The 12,616-nt window shown below is 46.8% G+C and overlaps 1 protein-coding gene across 1 annotated transcript in view; it reads left to right on the top strand.

Annotated features, from left to right (window-relative positions):
- Window positions 1-12,616, top strand: part of LOC129811188 (integrin alpha-2-like) — a 38,137-nt gene that overhangs the window by 16,368 nt on the left and 9,153 nt on the right. The window contains exons 5-18 of the mRNA XM_055862372.1: window positions 848-962; window positions 1,121-1,248; window positions 1,557-1,705; window positions 2,112-2,262; window positions 2,476-2,641; window positions 2,853-2,926; window positions 3,034-3,172; window positions 3,385-3,530; window positions 3,774-3,917; window positions 5,170-5,373; window positions 5,515-5,645; window positions 6,232-6,395; window positions 6,630-6,778; window positions 7,478-7,588. Coding sequence (XP_055718347.1) covers window positions 848-962; window positions 1,121-1,248; window positions 1,557-1,705; window positions 2,112-2,262; window positions 2,476-2,641; window positions 2,853-2,926; window positions 3,034-3,172; window positions 3,385-3,530; window positions 3,774-3,917; window positions 5,170-5,373; window positions 5,515-5,645; window positions 6,232-6,395; window positions 6,630-6,778; window positions 7,478-7,588 — 1,971 coding nt within the window. The remainder of the gene's footprint in view (window positions 1-847; window positions 963-1,120; window positions 1,249-1,556; window positions 1,706-2,111; window positions 2,263-2,475; window positions 2,642-2,852; window positions 2,927-3,033; window positions 3,173-3,384; window positions 3,531-3,773; window positions 3,918-5,169; window positions 5,374-5,514; window positions 5,646-6,231; window positions 6,396-6,629; window positions 6,779-7,477; window positions 7,589-12,616) is intronic.

Here is a 12,616-nt window from a genome sequence, read left to right as displayed (position 1 = left end):
AACCTAACCCTAGATACCCTCACCCTTGATAGCATAACCCTAGATACCCTAACCCTAGATACCCTAATCCAAGCTACCCTAACCCTAGATACCCTAACCCTAGCTACCCTAACCCTAGATACCCTAACCCTTGATACCCTAACCCTAGAAACCCTAACCCTGAATACCCTGGATACCCTAACCCTTGATACCCTAACCCTTGATACCCTAACCCTAGAAACCCTAACCCTAGATACCCTAACCCTTGATACCCTAACCCTAGAAACCCTAGATACCCTAACCCTAGTTACCCTACTCCTAGCTACCCTAACCCTAAATAACCTAACCATAACTATCCTAATCCTAGCTACCCTAAACCTAGATACCCTAACCCTAGTTACCCTAACCCTAGATACCCTAGCTACCCTAACCCTAGATAACCTAACCCTAGCTACCCTAACCCTAGATAACCTAACCATAACTGTCCTAATCCTAGCTACCCTAACCCTAGATACCATAACCCTAGGTATCCTAATCCTAGCTACCCTAACCCTAGATACCATAACCCTAGGTATCCTAACTCTAGCTACCCTAACCCTAGATACCATAACCCTAGGTATCCTAACTCTAGCTACCCTAACCATAGATACCCTAACTACCTTAACCCTAGCTACCCTAACCCTAGCTACCCTAACCCTAGCCCGCACGGTCACAAGGGAAATGTATTCATGGTAAGCAGATTTAACCTATATCTGATTGTACAGTTGGAAAGCTCCTAGAAGATCAGTTTGGGATTGGCTGATAGCCTAAAGGTTGTTTTGGATGTTTTACCGTCTGTCTCATGCGTCGTCTTGTCTTTTCCTGGTAGACATGTGGACCTCTGTGGGCTCAGAAATGTGGCAGTCAGTATTACTACCCAGGGATCTGTGCAGAAGTCAACCCTCTCTTCAACCCCCTGTCTTCATTCTCACCTGCCCTTCAGAGTAAGAGTCCACAATCATTTTTACATGTGTTTCCTTAGAATAAGAATTCTGTATTGTTTTCACCTTTCATTAAAAGTATAAATGAAGTCCTACTGTATATCATATTTAACGCCCCTTTGTAATTGGAGTTACCGTATACATGGCTACCATCTTTCCAGCTTGTGGGGGTCCCATGGATATTGCTATTGTCTTGGATGGCTCTAACAGTATATATCCCTGGCCACCAGTTGTGGCTTTCCTCAAGAAACTGTTGGAGAACTTGGATATTGGACCTGACAATACTCAGGTAAGTGGGATCACAGTTATCAGTGTACTGTACATTAATTTCTACCTGGGCTCAGGTAGAATGAAATGCCACGACTGCCATTTATTTATAGGAATTGTCAAAAGTCGGATGCAATCGACAATGCAGTTTTTAAAGGGAATGTTCCTGCGTTCTAGGAGATCTCATTCACAATAAACAATGCATATTTTGAAATTGCCTTTAAAAGCCGCATTGCCGACAGCCCACTGTCGGATTGAATCCTGGCCCAAGTAAATGACATGCATTTGTCCCTATCAGTTTGTTTGTTGACTTTATGTTTTTGCTTCCAGGTAAGTATTATACAGTACGCGGTTGATCCGGCTTTTGAATTCTATCTGAACTCCTACAAAACCAAAGACTCAATCATTGCGGCCGCAGCGAACATACCCCAGAAGTCAGGCCTGGAGACTAACACCTTCCGGGCCATTGAGTTTGCCAGGTGCGTCTCAGTGAGCAACACTTTCCCTGCCTGCAATGCCAACATTCTCAGTCATTTCCTCTTGTTTTCTGGTAGTCAATGGGTCCTTAGGTGACTGTGACCTCATGTATTCAAAATAAACATATCCTGCCTCTGTTGACTCAACATATTTATAAAAAGACTTGAACAAAAGGATTAGAATCTCTATTTGCAAACTGAAAACCCCCCAAAGAGGAGGTTAGAATGGAACACTGGAATAGAATAGAAAGGAATAGAACACTTGGAAGAATGGAATTCAATGGAATGCAACACAATAAAATGTGTTCAGAACAAGCGTTTTAGAAGCTATTTCTTTACATGCTTATTGCTATTGACTTGGGTTTGAGACGGATGTTGCTGTTTGACACCTATTGAGTGTGCATCTCAGACGGCAGGCGTTCCTGCCTACGAACGGTGCCCGACCTGGAGCCAGCAAGGTGATGGTGGTGGTGACGGATGGAGAGTCTCACGACAAGGGCCTCAAAGACGACGTCATCGGGAAGTGTGAGCAGGAGAAGATCACCCGGTTTGGTATTGCTGTAAGTTAATATCACAAATAGCTTGACTTTATATATCTAGGTTTGTCTCTCTTTAGCAAAAGGCACATAGGTATACGTATATACAGTGTTGAGTGTGAGGTATTAACATTTACTGTTTGATCCCTTTATAACATGACATTTTTATGTTTTATTAATCGTCCCTTTCATTCTAATATAAATTGCTTTAAAATGTATTATTTATTATGTTTCTAGGTCCTCGGATATTACATAAGGAATGACATCGACACAAAAAACCTGATTGCTGAGATCAAGTCGATCGCCAGTACCCCGACAGATAGGTACTTCTTTAATGTGTCAGCTGAGGAAGCTCTACTTGAGATCGCTGGAACTCTGGGAGACAGAATCTTCAATATAGAGGGTACACTACCGTTTTCTAAAGTCATTTATTCCGAATTTTTAATAGAGGTCAAATTTGTATCCATAATGAAAAAATATCGACCTATATACACTCCAACAATATGAATGGATCTTGAAGACATGTTACCTTTTAAGAAGGTAGCAGTCTTACTCTGTACAGGACAGTAAACAAAGCCACTAATCTTGTCATTGTGTGTTGTCTCGAGAGACAGGTACTGGGAAAGGGGGTGATTTTCAGATGGAGATGTCCCAAGTGGGCTTCAGTGCACACCAAACCAAGAAGCAGGTATGTATGGGCTAGGGATACTATCACACAAACCTCCACATGTATTTCCAACCTGTAAGCCACTATTCAGCATGTTTAAACAGGCCATTCTCTCCCAATTGTTCTAGAATATGATGATGCTGGGTGCAGTGGGGGCCTATGGCTGGAGTGGTACTGTGGTTCACTACACTCCTCAGAAATCAGACATCTTCCCCAAGACGGCCTTCGAGAACATTCTAGAGGACAGAAACCACAGTTCACTATTAGGTATGTGAGTTTGATATGTTTTACAAGTCAATATTTACTCCTTTATCTTCATTTTAAGCGGTGCTATTTTATTGTTGGTTTATCATACAGCACCAAGCCAATCTTACGCCTCTCAAACTAAATATATCTTGATTTACATTGTGACTGGCAGTAAGACCTCTAGCACTGGATATTGATACAATCCATAATGTTCTGTTTGGCTGTTCTGTCAGGCTACTCTGTGACAACGCTGAATGATGGCAGCACGGAGTACTACGTGGCTGGCGCTCCTCGGTCCAACCACACTGGACAGGTCATAGTGTACATCATCAACAGCAAGGGACAACCCACCGTCATAGACTCCCAGAGAGGAGATCAGGTACGAGAGTGGGACTGGCTGACAGAGAAGAGCATGTAACTTTTTTTCTGGTGGTAGATGTCATAGCTTTCTATTATCTCTGTTCTCTCTATTATCTCTGTGATCTATCATATCTGACTTGTTAATGTTGTTATCCTTTGTTTCTGCTCACTGGCTCTGAAGATACTGTGTGTTCCATGTGCTTTCTATTCTGTAGATAGGCTCTGAGGATACTGTGTGTTCCATGTGCTTACTATTCTGTAGATAGGCTCCTACTATGGCAGTGTACTCTGTCCTCTGGATGTGGATAAAGATGGTGTGTCTGATATACTGCTGGTCGGCGCTCCCATGTTCATGAATGAACAGAAGAAGGAGACTGGGAAGGTCTATCTCCTCTCTTTCACCAAGGTAAGCCACACATACTGCACTCTACTGCACTGTACTGTACTCTACTGTACAGCACTGTGCTGTACTTTACTGTACTGCACAGTGCTGTATTCTACTGTACTGTACTCTACTGTATTGTACTCTACTGTGCTGTACTCTACTGTGCAGTATTGTACTGTACTGTAACCTACTGTAGTCTACTGTACTGTACTCTACTGTACTGTAACCTACAGTAGTCTACTGTACTGTAAACTACTGTGCTGTAATCTACTGTACTGTACTGTACTGTAATGTAACCTACTGTAGTCTACTGTACTGTACTTTGAGATACTCTGAGATATCTACTGCAGCCCTCATCCTCCACATACAACACCCGTTCTGCCAGTCACATTCTGTTAAAGGTCCCCAAAGCACACACATCCCTGGCTCGCTCCTCTTTTCAGTTCGCTGCATCTAGCGACTGGAACGAGCTGTAACAAACACTCAAACTGGACAGTTTTATCTCAATCTCTTCATTCAATAACTCAATCATGGACACTCTTACTGACAGTTGTGGCTTCTTTGCGTGATGTATTGTTGTCTCTACCTTCTTGCCCTTTGGGCTGTTGTCTGTGCCCAATAATGTTTGTACCATGTTTTGTGCTGCTACCATGTTGTGCTGCTGCCATGTTGTGTTGCTACTATGTTGTTGTCATGTCGTGTTGCTACCATGCTGTGTTGTCATGTGTTGCTGTCATGCTATGTTGTAATCTTAGGTCTCTCTTTATGTAGTGTTGTCTCTCTTGTCGTGATGTGTGTTTTGTCCTATATTTTTTATTTTATTATTATTTTTAATCCCAGCCCCCATCCACGCAGGAAGCCTTTTGTCTTTTGGTAGGCCGTCAATGTAAATAAGAATTTGTTCTTAACTGACTTGCCTAGTTAAATAAAGGTTTAATCAATGTTTTTTTTATATACTGTACTCTACTCTACTATACAGTAACCTACTGCAGTCTACTATATGTACTGTACTTTACTATACTGTACTCTACTCTACGGTACTGTAACCTACTCCCAAAGCTTTCTCATGACAATGCCCGGCACATCTTCCTAAAGCCTTTCATCTCTTTTTTGAGGGCAGACCCAATACTGTATATTTCATCTAATGCTTTCAAGTTGGTGTACACACCACAACTTCTGAGCACAGTGGTTCAGGACATTGTGAAAGAGATCATCCTGAGCACACTTATATACAATATATTCAATATGAATTATTTTGCATTGGTGTTTCTAGGGCATCCTAAGTGACCAGGGGATCCTGAAGGGTCCGTCCCCGGCGGACAACGCTCGTTTTGGGATGTCCATCTCAGCGGTAGCTGACCTCAACATGGATGGTTACAGTGATGTAGTGGTGGGAGCCCCACTGGAAGACAACAACAGGGGGGTCATTTATGTCTTCAACGGGGACAAGAAGAAACTGAGGACACAGTGTTCTCAGGTAGCGACAGGACTCAACACTGTCCTCTGAATACAGACCTGCTGATGATGCAGATGGTGCTCAGGCTGTTAGAATTCAGCCAACGTGAGCATTGGATGTGAGATCCAGTTGTGAGATCATCTTTAATCCTGTTCATTTCAGAGAATCCTGGGCTCCAAGCTGGACCCCGCATTGAAGTATTTTGGGCGGTCCCTTGACGCCAACTCCGACCTAAACGATGACACCATCCCAGATGTATCAGTGGGGGCTTATGGGAAGGTGGTCCAGCTCTGGTGAGATTCGCTAGTTTCTTCTCTTTTCTTTGTTTTAACCCTGTTCCACTCCCCCTCTTCAGAGGTCAACTATATAATTTTGTTTCCCACAATTCCAACACGTCCCACTCAAGTTGCCAGCTGTTCTTAGCAGCTGGACAAATTATTTTGGGTGACAGTAACTCTAAACCAAACCAATGGAATTACAGTAGGTTGTGAGAGAAACATCCAATACTTGTCTCCTCAAGTTTTAGTTGACTGAGGGAGATGTGCTGTCTCATGGACAGCTTGGTCTTAACTGTGTCAACTACTTGAGTGTTGTTATCTCGTCCCACTCCATATGAAGAGCAGAACAGCTAGCTGAAATACTATGCTGTCCATTCTCCACAGGGTCTGACACTGCTGCTACACTTCTACATAGCTGCTGATGTCCATTATATCATTATTTAAAGAATTAATCAATCAGTCAGTCAGTCAGTCAGCTAATTAACCAATCAATTAACCAATACAGGAACGAATCAATCAACCAATCTAAAGTTGACTCCTACAGTATGACTTAATGATTAGGATTATGACAAGAATACTCAGTAGACTGTTCCTCTCCCAGGTCTCGAGGTCTGGCCGTGGTGACAGCGAGGGCGACCTTTAACCCAGACAAGGTCAACATCCTGAGTAAGACGTGCAGGGTCAGTGGGAGGCTGGTGTCCTGCTTCAATACCACTGTCTGTTTCAGTGCAACCTTCAGGCCCAAGATATCTGTAGGACCTGTGGGTAAGCCGTGCTTTCCTGTGTCAATCTATCTCTCTCTCTTTCTCCTTCTCTTCCACTTCCTCTCTCTCTCTCTCTCACTCTCTCCTTCTCTTGCTCTCTCCCTCTCCCTTCCCCTCTCCACAGTCACTGTCATATCAGTGGTCACGCTCAGTATTACAGGGGCTTCTCACATCATAGCAATGGTCTTAGCGCCCTCTAATTGTGTCTTGTTGCCTCTGTTACGTCTCACCTCAGCTCTCAGGTACAACCTGACCCTGGATGCTGATCTCCAGTCGTCTCGTGTCACCTCCAGAGGTCAGTTCAGTAACTCGGAGAGAGTCCTGCAGAAAGACATCAGGGTTTCCACCAGGGAGGTCTGTGACACCTATGAGGTCTTTGTTCAGGTAAAGATAGATAATGTGAAATAGTTTGATGATGGTTTGCTGAATGAAGTGTGTCTGGTTTTCCTCCTTCATCAGGTCTTATTGAATTACTGTGTTAATTTTGAATGGAGGAAGCATCCTTTCCACAACACTTAAAGGGACAATCTGCAGTTGAAACAATAACAAAGCATAACCACTCTCAAATTCATAGAGAGAGCTATGGATGCAAGGACTGACCAATCCATGATATAAAAAGTATAGTTTAAACCATGTTTTTAGGCTATACAGTTGTTGTTCACATTTACATTGTTTACAAACATTAGAGTAAAACAAGCTTATATTTAAGGTACTGATGGGGTACGACAGTTGAACTAAGCTCATGAGGCATTTATAAGTTATATTCTTCAAGAATCAATTGGTACATATCATTAATATATCAATCTCTTTAAAAATAAATATATTATTATTTGAAGAACATTGCCAAGACTAATATTTTCATATATGTATAAACATTAAAAAGGATATAAATTACACTACATTGCTGTATTCTCATGTGGTTTTCCTTATACAATTCCAATAATGTTACTAAGTTCTGATCCTGCAGAGAATTAGCTATGTACAGTATGTAGCTAAAATCTTGTACAATGTTTGTTGTGTTGCACATGTTCCCAGTCAAATGAATTAAACGAATCAAATAAATCCTATCTTATTGTCTGACAGGAGGCCCCTGACTTTGTGAGCTCCATCGGTCTGCGTGTGGACATCGCTCTGCATGACCCAGACTCCAGTCCTGTTCTAGATGTCCTCCGTCCTACCTCATGGGAGTTCTTTGTGAGTTTCAATAATATGTGATAGAGCATACAGCACCAGTATAAAGTTTGGACACACCTACTCATTCCAGGGTCTTTCTTTCTTTTTTTACTATTTTCTACATTGTAGAATAGTAGTGAAGAAATAACACATATGGAATAATGTAGTAAACACAAAAGTGTTAAACAAATCAAAACATTTTATATTTGAGATTCTTCAAAGTAGCCACCCTTTGCCTTGATGACAGCTTTGCACACTCTTGGCAGTTGCTTGAAGTTTTTTTAAGTGTCTATTAATAGTAGTATCTGGGCTTTATGTGTTAGTGCAGGGCTAGGGTTAGGGTTAGGGTTGTGGTTGAGGCTAGGGTTAGGGCTAGGGCTAGGGTTAGGACTATGGTTAGGATTAGGGTTGGGGTTGTGGTTGAGGCTAGGGCTAGGGCTAGGGTTAGGGTTAAGGCTAGGGTTAGGGTTAGGGCTAGTGTTAGGGTTGGGGTTGTGGTTGAGGCTAGGGTTAAGGTTAGGGCTAGGGTTAGGGCTAAGGCTAGAATTAGGGTTAGAGCTAGGGTTAGGGTTGGGGTTGAGGCTAGGGTTAGGGCTAGGGTTCTGGTTGAGACTAGGTTTGTGGTTGAGGGTTAGGGCTAGGGTTAGAGCTAGGGCTAGGGTTGTGGTTGAGGCTAGGGTTAGGGCTAGGGTTGTGGTTGAGGCTAGGGTTAGGGCTAGGGTTAGGGCTAGGGTTGTGGTTGAGGCTAGGGTTAGGGCTAGGGTTGTGGTTGAGGCTAGGGTTAGGGTTGTGGTTGAGGCTAGGGTTAGGGTTAGGGTTGTGGTTGAGGCTAGGGCTGGGGCTAGGGTTGTGGTTGAGGCTAGGGTTAGGGCTAGGGTTAGGGCTAGGGTTGTGGTTGAGGCTAGGGTTAGGGTTGTGGTTGAGGCTAGGGTTAGGGCTAGGGTTGTGGTTGAGGCTAGGGTTGGGGCTAGGGTTAGGGCTAGGGTTGTGGTTGAGGATAGGGTTAGGGCTAGGGTTGTGGTTGAGTCTAGGGTTAGGGCTAGGGTTGTGGTTGAGGCTAGGGTTAGGGCTAGGGTTGTGGTTGAGTCTTGGGTTAGGGTTGTGGTCGAGCCTAGGGTTAGGGCTAGGGTTAGGGTTGTGGTGAGGCTAGGGTTAGGGTTGAATCTAGGGTTAGGGTTGTGGCTAGGGTTAGGGCTAGGGTTGAGGTTGAGTCTAGGGCTAGGGTTAGGGTTGTGGTGAGGCTAGGGTTTTGGTTGAGGCTAGGGTTAGGGTTGTGGTGAGGCTAGGGTTAGGGTTGTGGTTGAGGCTAGGGTTAGGGCTAGGGTTGTGGTTGAGGCTAGGGTTAGGGTTGTGGTTGAGGCTAGGGTTAGGGCTAGGGTTGTGGTTGAGGCTAGGGTTAGGGCTAGGGTTAGGGTTGTGGTTGAGGCTAGGGTTAGGTTTGTGGTTGAGGGTTAGGGTTAGGGTTAGAGCTAGGGCTAGGGTTGTGGTTGAGGCTAGGGTTAGGGTTGATGCTAGGGTTAGGGTTGTGGTTGAGGCTAGGGTTAGGGTTGTGGTTGAGGCTAGGGTTAGGGTTAGGGTTGTGGTTGAGGCTAGGGTTAGGGTTCTGGTTGAGGCTAGGGTTAGGGCTAGGGTTGTGGTTGAGGCTAGGGTTAGGGCTAGGGTTGTGGTTGAGGCTAGGGTTAGGGCTAGGGTTGTGGTTGAGGCTAGGGCTAGGGTTAGGGTTGTGGTTGAGGCTAGGGTTAGGGTTGTGGTTGAGGCTAGGGTTAGGGCTAGGGTTAGGGTTGTGGTTGAGGCTAGGGTTAGGGTTCTGGTTGAGGCTAGGGTTAGGGCTAGGGTTGTGGTTGAGGCTAGGGTTAGGGCTAGGGTTGTGGTTGAGGCTAGGGTTAGGGCTAGGGTTGTGGTTGAGGATAGGGTTAGGGCTAGGGTTGTGGTTGAGTCTAGGGTTAGGGCTAGGGTTGTGGTTGAGGCTAGGGTTAGGGCTAGGGTTGTGGTTGAGTCTTGGGTTAGGGTTGTGGTCGAGCCTAGGGTTAGGGCTAGGGTTAGGGTTGTGGTGAGGCTAGGGTTAGGGTTGAATCTAGGGTTAGGGTTGTGGCTAGGGTTAGGGCTAGGGTTGAGGTTGAGTCTAGGGCTAGGGTTAGGGTTGTGGTGAGGCTGGGGTTTTGGTTGAGGCTAGGGTTAGGGTTGTGGTGAGGCTAGGGTTAGGGTTGTGGTTGAGGCTAGGGTTAGGGCTAGGGTTGTGGTTGAGGCTAGGGTTAGGGTTGTGGTTGAGGCTAGGGTTAGGGCTAGGGTTGTGGTTGAGGCTAGGGTTAGGGCTAGGGTTAGGGTTGTGGTTGAGGCTAGGGTTAGGTTTGTGGTTGAGGGTTAGGGTTAGGGTTAGAGCTAGGGCTAGGGTTGTGGTTGAGGCTAGGGTTAGGGCTAGGGTTGTGATTGAGGCTAGGGTTAGGGCTAGGGTTAGGGTTGTGGTTGAGGCTAGGGCTAGGGTTGTGGTTGAGGCTAGGGTTAGGGTTAGGGCTAGGGTTAGGGCTAGGGTTGTGGTTGAGTCTAGGGTTAGGGCTAGGGTTGTGGTTGAGGCTAGGGTTAGGGTTGTGGTTGAGCCTAGGGTTAGGGCTAGGGTTAGGGTTGTTGTGAGGCTAGGGTTAGGGTTAGGGTTGAATCTAGGGTTAGGGTTGTGGCTAGGGTTAGGGCTAGGGTTGTGGTTGAGTCTAGGGCTAGGGTTAGGGTTGTGGTGAGGCTAGGGTTAGGGCTAGAGTTGTGGTTGAGGCTAGGGTTAGGGTTGTGGTGAGGCTAGGGTTAGGGTTGTGGTTGAGGCTAGGGTTAGGGTTAGGGCTAGGGTTGTGGTTGAGGCTAGGGTTAGGGTTAGGGTTGTGGTTGAGGCTAGGGTTAGGGCTAGGGTTGTGGTTGAGGCTAGGGCTAGGGCTTGGGTTGTGGTTGAGGCTAGGGTTAGGGTTGATGCTAGGGTTAGGGTTGTGGTTGAGGCTAGGGTTAGGGTTGTGGTTGAGGCTAGGGTTAGGGTTAGGGTTGTGGTTGAGGCTAGGGTTAGGGTTCTGGTTGAGGCTAGGGTTAGGGCTAGGGTTGTGGTTGAGGCTAGGGTTAGGGCTAGGGTTGTGGTTGAGGCTAGGGTTAGGGCTAGGGTTGTGGTTGAGGCTAGGGTTAGGGTTGTGGTTGAGGCTAGGGTTAGGGTTGTGGTTGAGGCTAGGGTTAGGGCTAGGGTTAGGGTTGTGGTGAGGCTAGGGTTAGGGTTGTGGTTGAGGCTAGGGTTAGTGTTGTGGTTGAGTCTAGGGTTAGGGCTAGGGTTAGGGTTGTGGTTGAGGATAGGGTTAGGGTTGTGGTTGAGGCTAGGGTTAGGGCTAGGGTTGTGGTTTAGGCTAGGGTTAGGGCTAGGGTTGTGGTTGAGGCTAGGGTTAGGGTTGTGGTTGAGGCTAGGGCTAGGGTTCTGGTTGAGGGTTAGGGTTGTGGTTGAGGTTAGGGCTAGGGTTGTGGTTGAGTCTAGGGTTAGGGCTAGGGTTAGGGTTGTGGTGAGGCTAGGGTTAGGGTTAGGGTTGTGGTTGAGGCTAGGGTTAGGGTTGTGGTTGAGCCTAGGGTTAGGGTTGTGGTTGAGACTAGGGTTAGGGCTAGGGTTAGGGTTGTGGTGAGGCTAGGGTTAGGGTTCTGGTTGAGGGTTAGGGTTGTGGTTGAGGTTAGGGCTAGGGTTGTGGTTGAGTCTAGGGTTAGGGCTAGGGTTAGGGTTGTGGTGAGGCTAGGGTTAGGGTTAGGGTTGTGGTTGAGGCTAGGGTTAGGGTTGTGGTTGAGCCTAGGGCTAGGGTTATGGGTTGAGGATAGGGTTAGGGCTAGGGTTGTGGTTGAGGCTAGGGTTAGGGTTGAGGCTAGGGTTAGGGCTAGGGTTGTGGTTAGGGTTAGGGTTAGGGTTAGGGTTAGGGTTAGGGTTGTGGTTGAGTCTAGGGTTAGGGCTAGGGTTAGGGTTGTGGTGAGGCTAGGGTTAGGGTTAGGGTTGTGGTTGAGGCTAGGGTTAGGGTTGTGGTTGAGGCTAGGGCTAGGGTTCTGGTTGAGGGTTAGGGTTGTGGTTGAGGTTAGGGCTAGGGTTGTGGTTGAGTCTAGGGTTAGGGCTAGGGTTAGGGTTGTGGTGAGGCTAGGGTTAGGGTTAGGGTTGTGGTTGAGGCTAGGGTTAGGGTTGTGGTTGAGCCTAGGGTTAGGGTTGTGGTTGAGACTAGGGTTAGGGCTAGGGTTAGGGTTGTGGTGAGGCTAGGGTTAGGGTTCTGGTTGAGGGTTAGGGTTGTGGTTGAGGTTAGGGCTAGGGTTGTGGTTGAGTCTAGGGTTAGGGCTAGGGTTAGGGTTGTGGTGAGGCTAGGGTTAGGGTTAGGGTTGTGGTTGAGGCTAGGGTTAGGGTTGTGGTTGAGCCTAGGGCTAGGGTTATGGGTTGAGGATAGGGTTAGGGCTAGGGTTGTGGTTGAGGCTAGGGTTAGGGTTGAGGCTAGGGTTAGGGCTAGGGTTGTGGTTGAGGCTCGGGTTAGGGTTAGGGTTAGGGCTAGGTTTAGGTTTAGGGTTAGCGTTGAGGGTTAGGGCTAGGCTTGTGCTTGAGGCTAGGGTTGTGCTTGAGGCTAGGGTTAGGGCTAGGGTTGTGGTTGAGGCTAGGGTTAGGGCTAGGGTTGTGGTTGAGGCTAGGGTTAGGGCTAGGGTTGTGGTTGAGCCTAGGGTTAGGGCTAGGGTTAGGGTTGTGGTTGAGGCTAGGGTTAGGGCTAGGGTTAGGGTTGTGGTTGAGCCTAGGGTTAGGGTTGTGGTTGAGACTAGGGTTAGGGCTAGGGTTAGGGTTGTGGTGAGGCTAGGGTTAGGGTTCTGGTTGAGGGTTAGGGTTGTGGTTGAGGTTAGGGCTAGGGTTGTGGTTGAGTCTAGGGTTAGGGCTAGGGTTAGGGTTGTGGTGAGGCTAGGGTTAGGGTTAGGGTTGTGGTTGAGGCTAGGGTTAGGGTTGTGGTTGAGCCTAGGGCTAGGGTTATGGGTTGAGGATAGGGTTAGGGCTAGGGTTGTGGTTGAGGCTAGGGTTAGGGTTGAGGCTAG

Source organism: Salvelinus fontinalis, chromosome 2 (assembly GCF_029448725.1).
Source record: "Salvelinus fontinalis isolate EN_2023a chromosome 2, ASM2944872v1, whole genome shotgun sequence".
NCBI lineage: Eukaryota > Metazoa > Chordata > Actinopteri > Salmoniformes > Salmonidae > Salvelinus > Salvelinus fontinalis.
The sequence above is the reverse complement of the archived record's forward strand: the minus strand, read 5'-3'. Positions and strand labels throughout refer to the sequence as shown.